At 59.2% G+C, this 15,599-nt stretch overlaps 1 protein-coding gene across 4 annotated transcripts in view; it reads left to right on the top strand.

Moving 5' to 3' along the window:
* Positions 1-15,599, top strand: part of PAM16 (presequence translocase associated motor 16) — a 35,707-nt gene that overhangs the window by 4,608 nt on the left and 15,500 nt on the right. For 2 of the 4 annotated variants that reach the window (XR_008954889.2, XM_057299976.2), the window contains exon 1: positions 14,625-14,692. Coding sequence is in view for 2 of the 4 variants with exons in the window: in XM_057299978.2 (XP_057155961.1) it covers positions 12,319-12,403; positions 14,108-14,244; positions 14,627-14,692; positions 15,208-15,294 (375 nt within the window). In the remaining 2 variants the exon portion in view is untranslated. Of the gene's footprint in view, positions 1-12,318; positions 12,404-14,107; positions 14,245-14,624; positions 14,693-15,207; positions 15,363-15,599 lie in introns of those variants that run through there. The other 2 variants (XM_057299978.2, XM_057299977.2) reach the window with 2 other exon arrangements.

Raw genomic sequence — 15,599 nt, 5'->3', positions numbered from 1 at the left:
GGGTGACAGAGCGAGAGTCAGTCTCAAAAAAATAAACAAAAAATAAAAGACCCAAACCAAAACAAAAAAAGATTCAGAGAGGTTGAGTAATTTGTCCAGGGTCACACAGCTATTGAGAAACAAAGCTAGGGTTCTGGTCCCAGGTCAATGTGGTTCTCGTTCTGCTTCCTTGCTGCTTCCCAGCTCCCTGAGGGAATGTAGTATGGTGTTTTGCAGCCTTCACCCCGAGGAAGCAAAGGGCCTGTATCAAATGAGCTGCTATTTTGAAAGAAGCTTTGTTACTTCATAGTGCCTGGTCATTGTCAGATTTTGTGAAACAGTAGTAATGAATGAAAACCAATGTTTATTGAGCACCTACTGTACCATTAGGCTGTGTGCCAGGCATTTGACAGGCATTATCTCAGCTTTATTGGTGGCCACATTTTACAGGTAAGCAAACTGGGTTGCTCAAAGGAGTTGAGAACGTGTCTATGTCAGATAGCTGGGATTTTTGCACACAGGTGATCCCAAAGCCTGCAGGTGTAACCATTACACTACACTGCGTCTTCTCAGAGATGCCTCCTATAGGAACCTTGCTGGCCTCAATGGGCCATCCAGTCTGCTGAAACTTTGCAGGCCAGCCCCCCTCTGCCCTGCAGCTCTAGGCAGCTGAAGCCACAGGCCACCACGCCGCTTTGGTTTGAAGTGTGCAGGGGATGGTCGGGGAAGCTCCCCAGTTATGACCTCAGCTCTTACCGTTCATTATTTTGCAACAGTCATTGGCCTTGGCAGAAAAGTAAACAAGTGATTGCAAGGCTGTATGATGGCAGCAGAGGGACCGAAGGCTGTTGGTGTGAGGGGTAGTCTGAGACCTGAGCCGTGTTTCAAGCCGAGGGGACCCTCTGACTTTCACCTCTGTCCTTCAGACAGCACCAGCATCCCATCCCTGAGCCTCCTGTTCCACTCGGGAGGGACTTTAGGAAGGAGGCGAAGTCAGGTGAGACCGCAGGTGTCATCAGGTGCATCCCTGACCCTCCCTCATCTGCAGTACAGCCACAGCCCTGCCCCTTGCTGTGATCACAGGAGGGTCTTCTCTGGGCTCTTTCTGCTGTGAAATCCAGAAGTTATGAAGTTTCCACCTACTTTTGAAATCTTAACCCACTTGTTTGTTCATTCCCCTAATGGCCCATAATCACATCCCGCCTGTTAAGGAAAGAGCAGGTCCTCGGAGGCTGAACAAGGCCAGCTCTGGAGTTGAATCCACTGGAATCTGGAGCAAGCCCCTCTGGCCCCAGGGTTGGGTTCTTGATACTTGTCGGCTTGCCCAGGTGCCCTCCCTTCAGACCCCGGGACCCTGTGTAGTGACTGCTGTGACAGATAGCGCCAGCCTTGGGTTTCCGATCTGCCTCCGAGGCACCTGCTGTTATGTCCTCGGGCCAGTCAGCAGTCCCCCACCCCTGAGTTGTGAGAATTAAACGGCACAATGAATTGAACGTGTTTGGCACCGTGCCTGGTGTGTGGACTCAGTTGATACTTGTTGACCGAAGGCAAATCTACAGAAAAGCACTAGGAAGAAAGGGAAAGTCACTCCGCTGTGCCACATGAGCTTTCAACCTATGCCGAGCTGCCTCCATCCCGCGCCACCCCCCTGCGTCTACGGCTTTGCAGTCACAAGATCCTTTGTATGTGCTGTCTATATATACTCGCTTTGTTTCACAAAGATCTGTGCATCTTTCCATGTCATCCGCCAGATTCCCAGTCTTTACCAGGCCAGCCTAGGCTATTGGCTGCTCGCAGGACCTCCCTTCTGCCTTCTCTCCTGCCAGTTTTGGCTCAACCCAGTCCCTCTGCCTAGAAAGCCCTAGTATTTCCATCATGATTCTTCCGACCCTTCAAAGCCCAGCCCAGGAGGAACCCCCTCCTCTCACAGAACCCCCTCCTCTCACACAGAACCCTCCCCTCTCACACAGAACCCTCCCCTCTCACACAGAACCCCCTCCTCTCACACAGAACCCCCTCCTCTCACACAGAACCCCCTCCTCTCACACAGAACCCCCTCCTCTCACACAGAACCCCCTCCTCTCACACAGAACCCCCTCCTCTCACAGAGCCCCCTCCTCTCACAGAACCCCCTCCTCACAGAACCCCCTCCTCTCACAGAAGCCCCTTCTCTCACACAGAACCCCCTCCTCTCACACAGAACCCCCTCCTCTCACACAGAACCCCCCCTCACACAGAACCCCCTCCTCTCACACAGAACCCCCTCCTCTCACACAGAACCCCCTCCTCTCACAGAACCCCCTCCTCTCACACAGAATCCCCTCCTCACAGAACCCCCTCCTCTCACACAGAACCCCCTCCTCTCACAGAACCCCCTCCTCTCACACAGAACCCCCCACACACAGAACCCCCTCCTCTCACACAGAACCCCCTCCTCTCACACAGAACCCCCTCCTCTCACAGAACCCCCTCCTCTCACAGAACCCACTCCTCTCACACAGAACCCCCTCCTCTCACAGAACCCCCTCCTCTCACACAGAATCCCCTCCTCACAGAACCCCCTCCTCTCACACAGAACCCCCTCCTCTCACAGAACCCCCTCCTCTCACACAGAACCCCCCACACACAGAACCCCCTCCTCTCACACAGAACCCCCTCCTCTCACAGAACCCCCTCCTCTCACACAGAACCCCCTCCTCTCACACAGAACCCCCTCCTCTCACACAGAACCCCCCCTCTCACACAGAACCCCCCCCTCACACAGAACCCCCCTCTCACACAGAACCCCCCTCCTCTCACACAGAACCCCCTCCTCTCACACAGAACCCCCTCCTCTCACAGAACCCCCTCCTCTCACAGAACCCCCTCCTCTCACAGAACCCCCTCCTCTCACACAGAACCCCCCCCTCTCACAGAACCCCCTCCTCTCACACAGAACCCCCTCCTCTCACACAGAACCCCCTCCTCTCACACAGAACCCCCCCTCTCACAGAACCCCCTCCTCTCACACAGAACCCCCTCCTCTCACACAGAACCCCCTCCTCTCACACAGAACCCCCTCCTCACACACAGAACCCCCTCCTCTCACACAGAACCCCCTCCTCTCACAGAACCCCCTCCTCTCACAGAACCCCCTCCTCTCACAGAACCCCCTCCTCTCACACAGAACCCCCTCCTCTCACAGAACCCCCTCCTCTCACACAGAACCCCCTCCTCTCAGAGTCCTCTCCTCTCACAGAACCCCCTCCTCTCACACAGAATCCCCTCCTCTCACACAGAACCCCCTCCTCTCACAGAACCCCCTCCTCTCACACAGAACCCCCCCCTCTCACAGAACCCCCTCCTCTCACAGAACCCCCTCCTCTCACACAGAACCCCCTCCTCTCACAGAACCCCCTCCTCTCACACAGAACCCCCTCCTCTCACACAGAACCCCCTCCTCTCACACAGAACCCCCTCCTCTCACACAGAACCCCCTCCTCTCACAGAGCCCCCTCCTCTCACAGAACCCCCTCCTCACAGAACCCCCTCCTCTCACAGAAGCCCCTTCTCTCACACAGAACCCCCTCCTCTCACACAGAACCCCCTCCTCTCACACAGAACCCCCCCTCACACAGAACCCCCTCCTCTCACACAGAACCCCCTCCTCTCACACAGAACCCCCTCCTCTCACAGAACCCCCTCCTCTCACACAGAATCCCCTCCTCACAGAACCCCCTCCTCTCACACAGAACCCCCTCCTCTCACAGAACCCCCTCCTCTCACACAGAACCCCCCACACACAGAACCCCCTCCTCTCACACAGAACCCCCTCCTCTCACACAGAACCCCCTCCTCTCACAGAACCCCCTCCTCTCACAGAACCCACTCCTCTCACACAGAACCCCCTCCTCTCACAGAACCCCCTCCTCTCACACAGAATCCCCTCCTCACAGAACCCCCTCCTCTCACACAGAACCCCCTCCTCTCACAGAACCCCCTCCTCTCACACAGAACCCCCCACACACAGAACCCCCTCCTCTCACACAGAACCCCCTCCTCTCACAGAACCCCCTCCTCTCACACAGAACCCCCTCCTCTCACACAGAACCCCCTCCTCTCACACAGAACCCCCCCTCTCACACAGAACCCCCCCCTCACACAGAACCCCCCTCTCACACAGAACCCCCCTCCTCTCACACAGAACCCCCTCCTCTCACACAGAACCCCCTCCTCTCACAGAACCCCCTCCTCTCACAGAACCCCCTCCTCTCACAGAACCCCCTCCTCTCACACAGAACCCCCCCCTCTCACAGAACCCCCTCCTCTCACACAGAACCCCCTCCTCTCACACAGAACCCCCTCCTCTCACACAGAACCCCCCCTCTCACAGAACCCCCTCCTCTCACACAGAACCCCCTCCTCTCACACAGAACCCCCTCCTCTCACACAGAACCCCCTCCTCACACACAGAACCCCCTCCTCTCACACAGAACCCCCTCCTCTCACAGAACCCCCTCCTCTCACAGAACCCCCTCCTCTCACAGAACCCCCTCCTCTCACACAGAACCCCCTCCTCTCACAGAACCCCCTCCTCTCACACAGAACCCCCTCCTCTCAGAGTCCTCTCCTCTCACAGAACCCCCTCCTCTCACACAGAATCCCCTCCTCTCACACAGAACCCCCTCCTCTCACAGAACCCCCTCCTCTCACACAGAACCCCCCCCTCTCACAGAACCCCCTCCTCTCACACAGAACCCCCTCCTCTCACACAGAACCCCCTCCTCTCACAGAACCCCCTCCTCTCACAGAACCCCCTCCTCTCACACAGAACCCCCTCCTCTCACACAGAACCCCCTCCTCTCACACAGAACCCCCTCCTCTCACACAGAACCCCCTCCTCTCACAGAACCCCCTCCTCTCACAGAAGCCCCTCCTCTCACACAGAACCCCCTCCTCTCACACAGAACCCCCTCCTCTCACACAGAACCCCCTCCTCTCACACAGAACCCCCTCCTCTCACAGAACCCCCTCCTCTCACAGAACCCCCTCCTCTCACACAGAACCCCCTCCTCTCACACAGAACCCCCCCCTCTCACACAGAACCCCCCTCCTCTCACACAGAACCCCCTCCTCTCACACAGAACCCCCTCCTCTCACACAGAACCCCCTCCTCTCACAGAACCCCCTCCTCTCACAGAGCCCCCTCCTCTCACAGAACCCCCTCCTCTCACAGAACCCCCCCTCACACAGAACCCCCTCCTCTCACAGAACCCCCTCCTCTCACAGAACCCCCTCCTCTCACAGAACCCCCCACACACAGAACCCCCCCCTCACACAGAACCCCCCCCTCTCACAGAACCCCCTCCTCACACAGAACCCCCTCCTCTCACACAGAACCCCCTCCTCTCACAGAACCCCCTCCTCTCACACAGGACCCCCTCCTCTCACACAGGACCCCCTCCTCTCACACAGGACCCCCTCCTCACACAGGACCCCCTCCTCTCACAGAGGACCCCCTCCTCTCACACAGGACCCCCTCCTCTCACACAGAACCCCCTCCTCTCACAGAACCCCCTCCTCACACAGAACCCCCCCCTCTCACAGAACCCCCTCCTCACACAGAACCCCCTCCTCTCACACAGAACCCCCTCCTCTCACAGAACCTCCTCCTCTCACACAGGACCCCCTCCTCTCACACAGGACCCCCTCCTCTCACACAGGACCCCCTCCTCTCACACAGGACCCCCTCCTCACACAGGACCCCCTCCTCTCACAGAACCCCCTCCTCACACAGAACCCCCTCCTCTCACAGAACCCCCTCCTCTCACAGAACCCCCTCCTCTCACAGAACCCCCTCCTCTCACACAGAACCCCCTCCTCTCACACAGAACCCCCTCCTCTCACACAGGACCCCCTCCTCTCACACAGGACCCCCTCCTCTCACAGGACCCCCTCCTCTCACACAGAACCCCCTCCTCTCACACAGGACCCCCTCCTCTCACAGAGGACCCCCTCCTCTCACACAGGACCCCCTCCTCTCACACAGGACCCCCTCCTCTCACACAGGACCCCCTCCTCTCACACAGGACCCCCTCCTCTCACACAGGACCCCCTCCTCACACAGGACCCCCTCCTCTCACAGAGGACCCCCTCCTCTCACAGAGGACCCCCTCCTCTCACACAGGACCCCCTCCTCTCACACAGGACCCCCTCCTCTCACAGAATCCCCTCCTCTCACACAGAACCCCCTCCTCTCACAGAACCCCCTCCTCTCACACAGAACCCCCTCCTCTCACAGAACCCCCTCCTCTCACACAGAACCCCCTCCTCTCACAGAACCCCCTCCTCTCACACAGAACCCCCTCCTCTCAGAGTCCTCTCCTCTCACAGAACCCCCTCCTCTCACACAGAACCCCCTCCTCTCACAGAACCCCCTCCTCTCACAGGACCCCCTCCTCACACAGGACCCCCTCCTCTCACAGAGGACCCCCTCCTCTCACAGAGGACCCCCTCCTCTCACACAGAACCCCCTCCTCTCACAGAACCCCCTCCTCTCACACAGGACCCCCTCCTCTCACAGAACCCCCTCCTCTCACAGAACCCCCTCCTCACACAGAACCCCCTCCTCTCACAGAACCCCCTCCTCTCACAGAACCCCCTCCTCTCACAGAACCCCCTCCTCTCACAGAACCCCCTCCTCACACAGAACCCCCTCCTCTCACAGAACCCCCTCCTCTCACAGAACCCCCTCCTCACACAGAACCCCCTCCTCTCACAGAACCCCCTCCTCTCACAGAACCCCCTCCTCTCACAGAACCCCCTCCTCTCACACAGAACCCCCTCCTCTCACACAGAACCCCCTCCTCTCACACAGGACCCCCTCCTCTCACACAGGACCCCCTCCTCTCACACAGGACCCCCTCCTCTCACAGGACCCCCTCCTCTCACAGGACCCCCTCCTCTCACACAGAACCCCCCCCTCTCACACAGAACCCCCCCCCCTCACACAGAACCCCCCCTCTCACACAGAACCCCCTCCTCTCACAGAACCCCCTCCTCTCACACAGAACCCCCTCCTCTCACAGAACCCCCTCCTCTCACAGAACCCCCTCCTCTCACACAGAACCCCCTCCTCTCACACAGAACCCCCTCCTCTCACAGAACCCCCTCCTCTCACAGAACCCCCTCCTCTCACAGAACCCCCTCCTCTCACACAGAACCCCCTCCTCTCACACAGAACCCCCTCCTCTCACACAGGACCCCCTCCTCTCACACAGGACCCCCTCCTCTCACACAGGACCCCCTCCTCTCACAGGACCCCCTCCTCTCACAGGACCCCCTCCTCTCACACAGAACCCCCCCCCTCACACAGAACCCCCCCCTCACACAGAACCCCCCCTCTCACACAGAACCCCCTCCTCTCACAGAACCCCCTCCTCTCACACAGAACCCCCTCCTCTCACAGAACCCCCTCCTCTCACAGAACCCCCTCCTCTCACACAGAACCCCCTCCTCTCACACAGAACCCCCTCCTCTCACAGAACCCCCTCCTCTCACAGAACCCCCTCCTCTCACACAGAACCCCCTCCTCTCACAGAACCCCCTCCTCTCACACAGAACCCCCTCCTCTCACACAGAACCCCCTCCTCTCACACAGAACCCCCCCCTCTCACACAGAACCCCCCTCCTCTCACACAGAACCCCCTCCTCTCACACAGAACCCCCTCCTCTCACAGAACCCCCTCCTCTCACAGAAGCCCCTCCTCTCACACAGAACCCCCTCCTCTCACACAGAACCCCCTCCTCTCACACAGAACCCCCTCCTCTCACACAGAACCCCCTCCTCTCACAGAACCCCCTCCTCTCACAGAACCCCCTCCTCTCACACAGAACCCCCTCCTCTCACACAGAACCCCCCCCTCTCACACAGAACCCCCCTCCTCTCACACAGAACCCCCTCCTCTCACACAGAACCCCCTCCTCTCACACAGAACCCCCTCCTCTCACACAGAACCCCCTCCTCTCACAGAACCCCCTCCTCTCACAGAGCCCCCTCCTCTCACAGAACCCCCTCCTCTCACAGAACCCCCCCTCACACAGAACCCCCTCCTCTCACAGAACCCCCTCCTCTCACAGAACCCCCTCCTCTCACAGAACCCCCCACACACAGAACCCCCCCCTCACACAGAACCCCCCCCTCTCACAGAACCCCCTCCTCACACAGAACCCCCTCCTCTCACACAGAACCCCCTCCTCTCACAGAACCCCCTCCTCTCACACAGGACCCCCTCCTCTCACACAGGACCCCCTCCTCTCACACAGGACCCCCTCCTCACACAGGACCCCCTCCTCTCACAGAGGACCCCCTCCTCTCACACAGGACCCCCTCCTCTCACACAGGACCCCCTCCTCTCACACAGAACCCCCTCCTCTCACAGAACCCCCTCCTCACACAGAACCCCCCCCTCTCACAGAACCCCCTCCTCACACAGAACCCCCTCCTCTCACACAGAACCCCCTCCTCTCACAGAACCCCCTCCTCTCACACAGGACCCCCTCCTCTCACACAGGACCCCCTCCTCTCACACAGGACCCCCTCCTCTCACACAGGACCCCCTCCTCACACAGGACCCCCTCCTCTCACAGAACCCCCTCCTCACACAGAACCCCCTCCTCTCACAGAACCCCCTCCTCTCACAGAACCCCCTCCTCTCACAGAACCCCCTCCTCTCACACAGAACCCCCTCCTCTCACACAGAACCCCCTCCTCTCACACAGGACCCCCTCCTCTCACACAGGACCCCCTCCTCTCACAGGACCCCCTCCTCTCACAGGACCCCCTCCTCTCACACAGAACCCCCTCCTCTCACACAGGACCCCCTCCTCTCACAGAGGACCCCCTCCTCTCACACAGGACCCCCTCCTCTCACACAGGACCCCCTCCTCTCACACAGGACCCCCTCCTCTCACACAGGACCCCCTCCTCTCACACAGGACCCCCTCCTCACACAGGACCCCCTCCTCTCACAGAGGACCCCCTCCTCTCACAGAGGACCCCCTCCTCTCACACAGGACCCCCTCCTCTCACACAGGACCCCCTCCTCTCACAGAATCCCCTCCTCTCACACAGAACCCCCTCCTCTCACAGAACCCCCTCCTCTCACACAGAACCCCCTCCTCTCACAGAACCCCCTCCTCTCACACAGAACCCCCTCCTCTCACAGAACCCCCTCCTCTCACACAGAACCCCCTCCTCTCAGAGTCCTCTCCTCTCACAGAACCCCCTCCTCTCACACAGAACCCCCTCCTCTCACAGAACCCCCTCCTCTCACAGGACCCCCTCCTCACACAGGACCCCCTCCTCTCACAGAGGACCCCCTCCTCTCACAGAGGACCCCCTCCTCTCACACAGAACCCCCTCCTCTCACAGAACCCCCTCCTCTCACAGAACCCCCTCCTCACACAGAACCCCCTCCTCTCACAGAACCCCCTCCTCTCACAGAACCCCCTCCTCTCACAGAACCCCCTCCTCTCACACAGAACCCCCTCCTCTCACACAGAACCCCCTCCTCTCACACAGGACCCCCTCCTCTCACACAGGACCCCCTCCTCTCACACAGGACCCCCTCCTCTCACAGGACCCCCTCCTCTCACACAGAACCCCCCCCCTCACACAGAACCCCCCCCCCTCACACAGAACCCCCCCTCTCACACAGAACCCCCTCCTCTCACAGAACCCCCTCCTCTCACACAGAACCCCCTCCTCTCACAGAACCCCCTCCTCTCACAGAACCCCCTCCTCTCACACAGAACCCCCTCCTCTCACACAGAACCCCCTCCTCTCACAGAACCCCCTCCTCTCACAGAACCCCCTCCTCTCACAGAACCCCCTCCTCTCACACAGAACCCCCTCCTCTCACACAGAACCCCCTCCTCTCACACAGGACCCCCTCCTCTCACACAGGACCCCCTCCTCTCACACAGGACCCCCTCCTCTCACAGGACCCCCTCCTCTCACAGGACCCCCTCCTCTCACACAGAACCCCCCCCCTCACACAGAACCCCCCCCTCACACAGAACCCCCCTCTCACACAGAACCCCCTCCTCTCACAGAACCCCCTCCTCTCACACAGAACCCCCTCCTCTCACAGAACCCCCTCCTCTCACAGAACCCCCTCCTCTCACACAGAACCCCCTCCTCTCACACAGAACCCCCTCCTCTCACACAGAACCCCCTCCTCTCACACAGAACCCCCTCCTCTCACAGAACCCCCTCCTCTCACACAGAACCCCCTCCTCTCACACAGAACCCCCTCCTCTCACAGAACCCCCTCCTCTCACAGAGAACCCCCTCCTCTCACACAGGACCCCCTCCTCTCACAGAACCCCCTCCTCTCACACAGGACCCCCTCCTCTCACAGAGGACCCCCTCCTCTCACACAGGACCCCCTCCTCTCACACAGGACCCCCTCCTCTCACACAGGACCCCCTCCTCTCACACAGGACCCCCTCCTCTCACAGAGAACCCCCTCCTCTCACAGAGGACCCCCTCCTCTCACACAGGACCCCCTCCTCTCACACAGAACCCCCTCCTCTCACAGAATCCCCTCCTCTCACACAGAACCCCCTCCTCTCACAGAACCCCCTCCTCTCACACAGAACCCCCTCCTCTCACACAGAACCCCCTCCTCTCACACAGTCCCCTCCTCTCACAGAGTCCCCTCCTCTCACAGAGCCCCCTCCTCTCACAGAGCCCCCTCCTCTCACACAGAACCCCCTCCTCTCACAGAACCCCCTCCTCTCACACAGAACCCCCTCCTCTCACAGAACCCCCTCCTCTCACACAGAACCCCCTCCTCTCAGAGTCCTCTCCTCTCACAGAACCCCCTCCTCTCACACAGAATCCCCTCCTCTCACACAGAACCCCCTCCTCTCACACAGAACCCCCTCCTCTCACAGAACCCCCTCCTCTCACAGAACCCCCTCCTCTCACAGAACCCCCTCCTCACACAGAACCCCCTCCTCACACAGAACCCCCTCCTCTCACACAGAACCCCCTCCTCTCACACAGAACCCCCTCGTCTCACACAGAACCCCCTCCTCTCACACAGAACCCCCTCCTCTCAGAGTCCCCTCCTCTCACAGAACCCCCTCCTCTCACAGAACCCCCTCCTCTCACACAGAACCCCCTCCTCTCACACAGAACCCCCTCCTCCCACAGAACCCCCTCCTCTCACACAGAACCCCCTCCTCTCACACAGAACCCCCTCGTCTCACACAGAACCCCCTCCTCTCACACAGAACCCCCTCCTCTCAGAGTCCCCTCCTCTCACAGAACCCCCTCCTCTCACAGAACCCCCTCCTCTCACACAGAACCCCCTCCTCTCACACAGAACCCCCTCCTCCCACAGAACCCCCTCCTCTCACACAGAACCCCCTCCTCTCACACAGAACCCCCGCCTCTCACCGAATCCCATCTCAGTCTTGAGTTTTCCCCCGAGTCTGTTGCTTCCGCTCACATCTTACTGAGTCCCCAGGGCGTCTGCGGGGCATGGCATCACACGTGCAGTGTTCCGGCATGTTCAGCCTGGTGTGTGACAGTGGGGTTCCCTGGCAGGCCAGCAGTGTGCTCTCACTCGGGGCAGGGACCAGGTTCTGTGTAGCTTTGTGCTCAAGTGCTGAGCAGAGTAGACTCTCAGCAGATGTTTGAATGAATGGGTGAACCAATGGCTGCACAAATGAACGAGCCTGACTCTCTCTCATGATTTAGTCCATAGTGTGTTTAAATACCCTCCTAGTGGGCTTTTAGCTCCTTGAAGATGGAAACAGGTTTGCATAGTAAGTTTGTTTTATTGAATGGAATGGACTTAAAGTCTTCGGACTTGGGAGAATTAGGACAGATCTGTTTCCCCGTTGGTAAAGTAAAGGTTGGGCCTGATGATCTCAGAAACTCAGGAACAGCGATCGTCGGCCCCAGGGTCGAGAGTGAGTTACTGCCAGGTCCAGGGCTGTCCCTGTGTTCTGGCTCCCAGACCACAGTGTTTCTTCCTGAAGCCGGTGGCTGCAGCCACTTTGCCTTGCTCCTCTACGCCTTTCCTGAAGGATGAGGTGGGGCCAGTCTGCCTCTGGGAGCTCCGTCAAGTTCACCCGCCTGCCTGCCTGTCCAATGAGTAACTAAGCCACCCACCATGGAAGCTTTCATTCAGGGTGCTTTGGAGGGGTTGGCCTGGGGCTGCAGCTCTGTGCTTCATGACCTCGGGTCTCCGGGAGCCTTGCCCCTCGGCAGCCGTTTCCAGGGCCCATCTCTGTGGGCCCACAGGGAGTGGTCTGCTAACCGGGTGCCTGCTTTGCCCACAGGCCAAGTACCTGGCCCAGATCATTGTGATGGGCGTGCAGGTGGTGGGCAGGGCCTTTGCACGGGCCTTGCGGCAGGAGTTTGCAGGTAAGCATGGGTCCGTCTCCCCTGTGGGCTGGGAGTTCCTCTCCAGGTCAGATTTTCCCCGTAGCCATGGGCACCTCAGGCCTGCCGGTTCTGAAGTGTGCGTGGCCTGAGGCACTTCCCATGGTGGGGGGTGATGCCAGACCGGGGCATTCTTCAGTGGTACCTGGTTAGCAAGAGCATCCAGGGCAGGAGCTGGCACACTGGCCCATCTGGATACCTGGTTTTGTAAACTTGTTTTTTTTTTTTTTTTGGAGATGGAGTCTCACTCTGTCGCCCAGGCTGGAATGCAGTGGGGCAATCTTGGCTCACTGCAACCTCTGCCTCCTGGTTCAAGTGATTCTCCTGCCTCAGCCTCCTGAGTAGCTGGGAATACAAGCACCCGACACCATACCAGACTAATTTTTGTATTTTTAGTAGAGACAGGGTTTCACCATGTTGGCCAGGCTGGTCTGGAACGCCTGACTTCAGGTGATCCGCCTGCCTCAAAGTGCTGGGATTACAGGTGTGAGCCACAGCGCCCGGCCCTGGTTTTGTAAATAAATCTTTTTTTTTTGAGACGGAGTTTTCGCTCTTGTTGCCCAGGCTGGAGTGCAATAGCGCGATCTCGGCTCACTGCAACCTCTGCCTCCCGGGTTCAAGCAATTCTTCTGCCTCAGCCTCCTGAGTAGCTGGGACTACAGGCATGCGCCACCATGCCTGGCTAATTTTGTATTTTTAGTAGAGACGGGGTTTCTCCGTGTTGGTCAGGCTGGTCTTGAACTCCCAACCTCAGGTGATATGCCCACCTCGGCCTCCTGAAGTACTGGGATTACAGGCGTGAGCCACCGCACCCAGCCCTTTTGTTTTCTTTTGAGACGGAGTCTCACTGTGTTGCCCAGGCTGGAGTGCAATGGTGCGATCTTGGCTCACTGCAACCTCTGCCTCCCGGGTTCAAGCAATGCTCCTGCCTCAGCCTCTCCAGTAGCTGGGACTACAGGCATGTGCCACCACACCCAGCTAATTTTTGTATTTTTAGTAATTTTGTATTTTACAGGGTTTCATCATGTTGGCCAGGATGGTCTCGATCTCTTGACCTCGTGATCTGCCCTTCTTGGCCTCCCAAAGTGCTGGGATTACAGGCGTGAGCCACTGTGCCCGGCCGACAGGCTGCTTTCAAGGCAGAGTTGAATGGTTCCAGTGCAGGCTCATTAGCCCGCAAAGCCTAAAATAGCTACTCTCTGAGCCTTTAGGAAAAGTTTAGCAGCTCCTGATTCTAGGTTCTGGGGTCACTGAAAGGGGAGAGGTCACCCAAGGCAGTGGCTTTGGTGGTCTAGGTGACAGGTGGGCAGCTGCGCCCCTGCAGAGCCCTCTCATGCCCGCAGCCCCACTATACAGTCTCCATCGTAGCCTAAAGCTCCCCAATTTGCTGTTCCCCTGGGATATGGGGGTTGGGGGACAGGGTCATCTCATGGTCTAGGTTGGGGACCAGGAGCCAGGTTTAGTGGTCAGATCCTGCCCTTACCCTCCAGTGAGGCACGTCTGTCCTCACTTTCCCAGCCTCTACCCCCTAAAAAGGAAACCACTCCTGGAGAAGAGGCAGCTCCTAGCCACCTGTCCCTGTGTCTCTCATCCTGTGCTGGTGGCAGGGGTGAGCCACCAACTCGGAAGGCCCAGGGTGAAGTGTGGGCTGCTGAGGACTGAGCGATCACCCACATGTCCACACAGCCAGCCGGGCCGCAGCTGATGCCCGAGGACGCGCTGGACACCGGTCTGCAGCCGCTTCCAACCTCTCCGGCCTCAGCCTCCAGGAGGCACAGCAGATTCTCAACGTGTCCAAGCTGAGCCCTGAGGAGGTCCAGAAGGTGAGGCCACTGGGCCACCCCGAAGTTTGAGAGGGAGAGGCTGCCAGGGTGGGAAGAGTGAAGGGAGGCCTGGCCAGGGAGGTCCGATGTGGAGGCTGTAGCTGCACCCAGCTCGGACTCCAACTTTCGGGAGCCACTGTTGCTCGTGAAGTTTTAGGCCTGAGGCAGGACAGTCTAGAGACAAAGAGTGCCTTCCGGTAGCAGCTCAGTTGCCCTCCAGGGTACCCGTCCCCATCTCTGCCTCTCAGTGGCCACAACAGCTGGGTGTGGCACACAGGGTGGAGAGGAGTCCTGTTGCCTCTCTCACGTGGCCCCACATAGCCTGCCCGACATCTCTTGCCTGCAGTCTGCAGCCCTCTCACCCGTCCCCTCTCCTCTGCAGAACTATGAACACTTGTTTAAGGTGAATGACAAATCCGTGGGTGGCTCCTTCTACCTGCAGTCAAAGGTGAGTGGTCTTTGATTCTGGGAGGAAGGAAGTCATGGGACCCCTTCTTCTCACCTGGGGCTCAATTCCTAGTTGGGGGAGCTGGCCAGCTAAGGGCTTGGCACACAGAAAACTGTGCCAGGCTTTCCCATGGTGCCCCAGCCTCAGGGAGGCCCCCTGAACTGCCACCCCTCTGACTGCTTCAGCTTTGCGGGGTCCAGCCACTCAGGCTGTGTCACCCCAGATAGAGCCCTCCCTCCCAGCAGCTGGGACTTCGAAGGAGCAGGAGCCCCCGTGGGTGGGGTGCTAGAAACAGCTCTCAGCTCACAGAGGTCACAGCATGCGCTGGGCCCCTGCAGCCCAGCTCTGTCTCCCCAGGCCACCCCAACCCTGGGGTGCCACTGAAGGAAGCATTGGTATCCACCCACTGCCCTTCAAAAAATGGACCTGGGCTGATGGGAATAGGCCATCCCATGTGGGCAAGGGGTATGGGGCGGAGGCTTGGCCTCCCGGCCTGATTATCCGTGACCCACTAGGTGGTCCGCGCAAAGGAGCGCCTGGATGAGGAACTCAAAATCCAGGCCCAGGAGGACAGAGAAAAAGGGCAGATGCCCCATACGTGACTGCTCGGCTCCCCCCGCCCACCCCGCCGCCTCTAATTTATAGCTTGGTAATAAATGTCTTTTCTGCATTTCTCGTTTGCATGTGTCCAGATTCCAGAAGGCAGGTTGCTCCTCCTGCCAGTTGCAGGGCTGTGGGTGCTGGAGATGGGGAGGCAGCAGCCTTTAACAGCCCAGAAGGGCTGGGCTGGGTAAGGTTGGTGGGCAGCCAGCCAGTGGGCTCCAGCTGAGTCCTGTCACGTACAGGATGCAGCCGCTCCTGCTTCCACAGCACCCGTGCCAGGGTGAGGCTCCCTCCCATAGCGCCC

The sequence above is a fragment of the Pan paniscus genome, chromosome 18 (genome assembly GCF_029289425.2).
Source record: "Pan paniscus chromosome 18, NHGRI_mPanPan1-v2.0_pri, whole genome shotgun sequence".
Lineage (NCBI taxonomy): Eukaryota > Metazoa > Chordata > Mammalia > Primates > Hominidae > Pan > Pan paniscus.
Note: the sequence above shows the minus strand (reverse complement) of the source record. Positions and strands in the feature narration are given on the sequence as shown.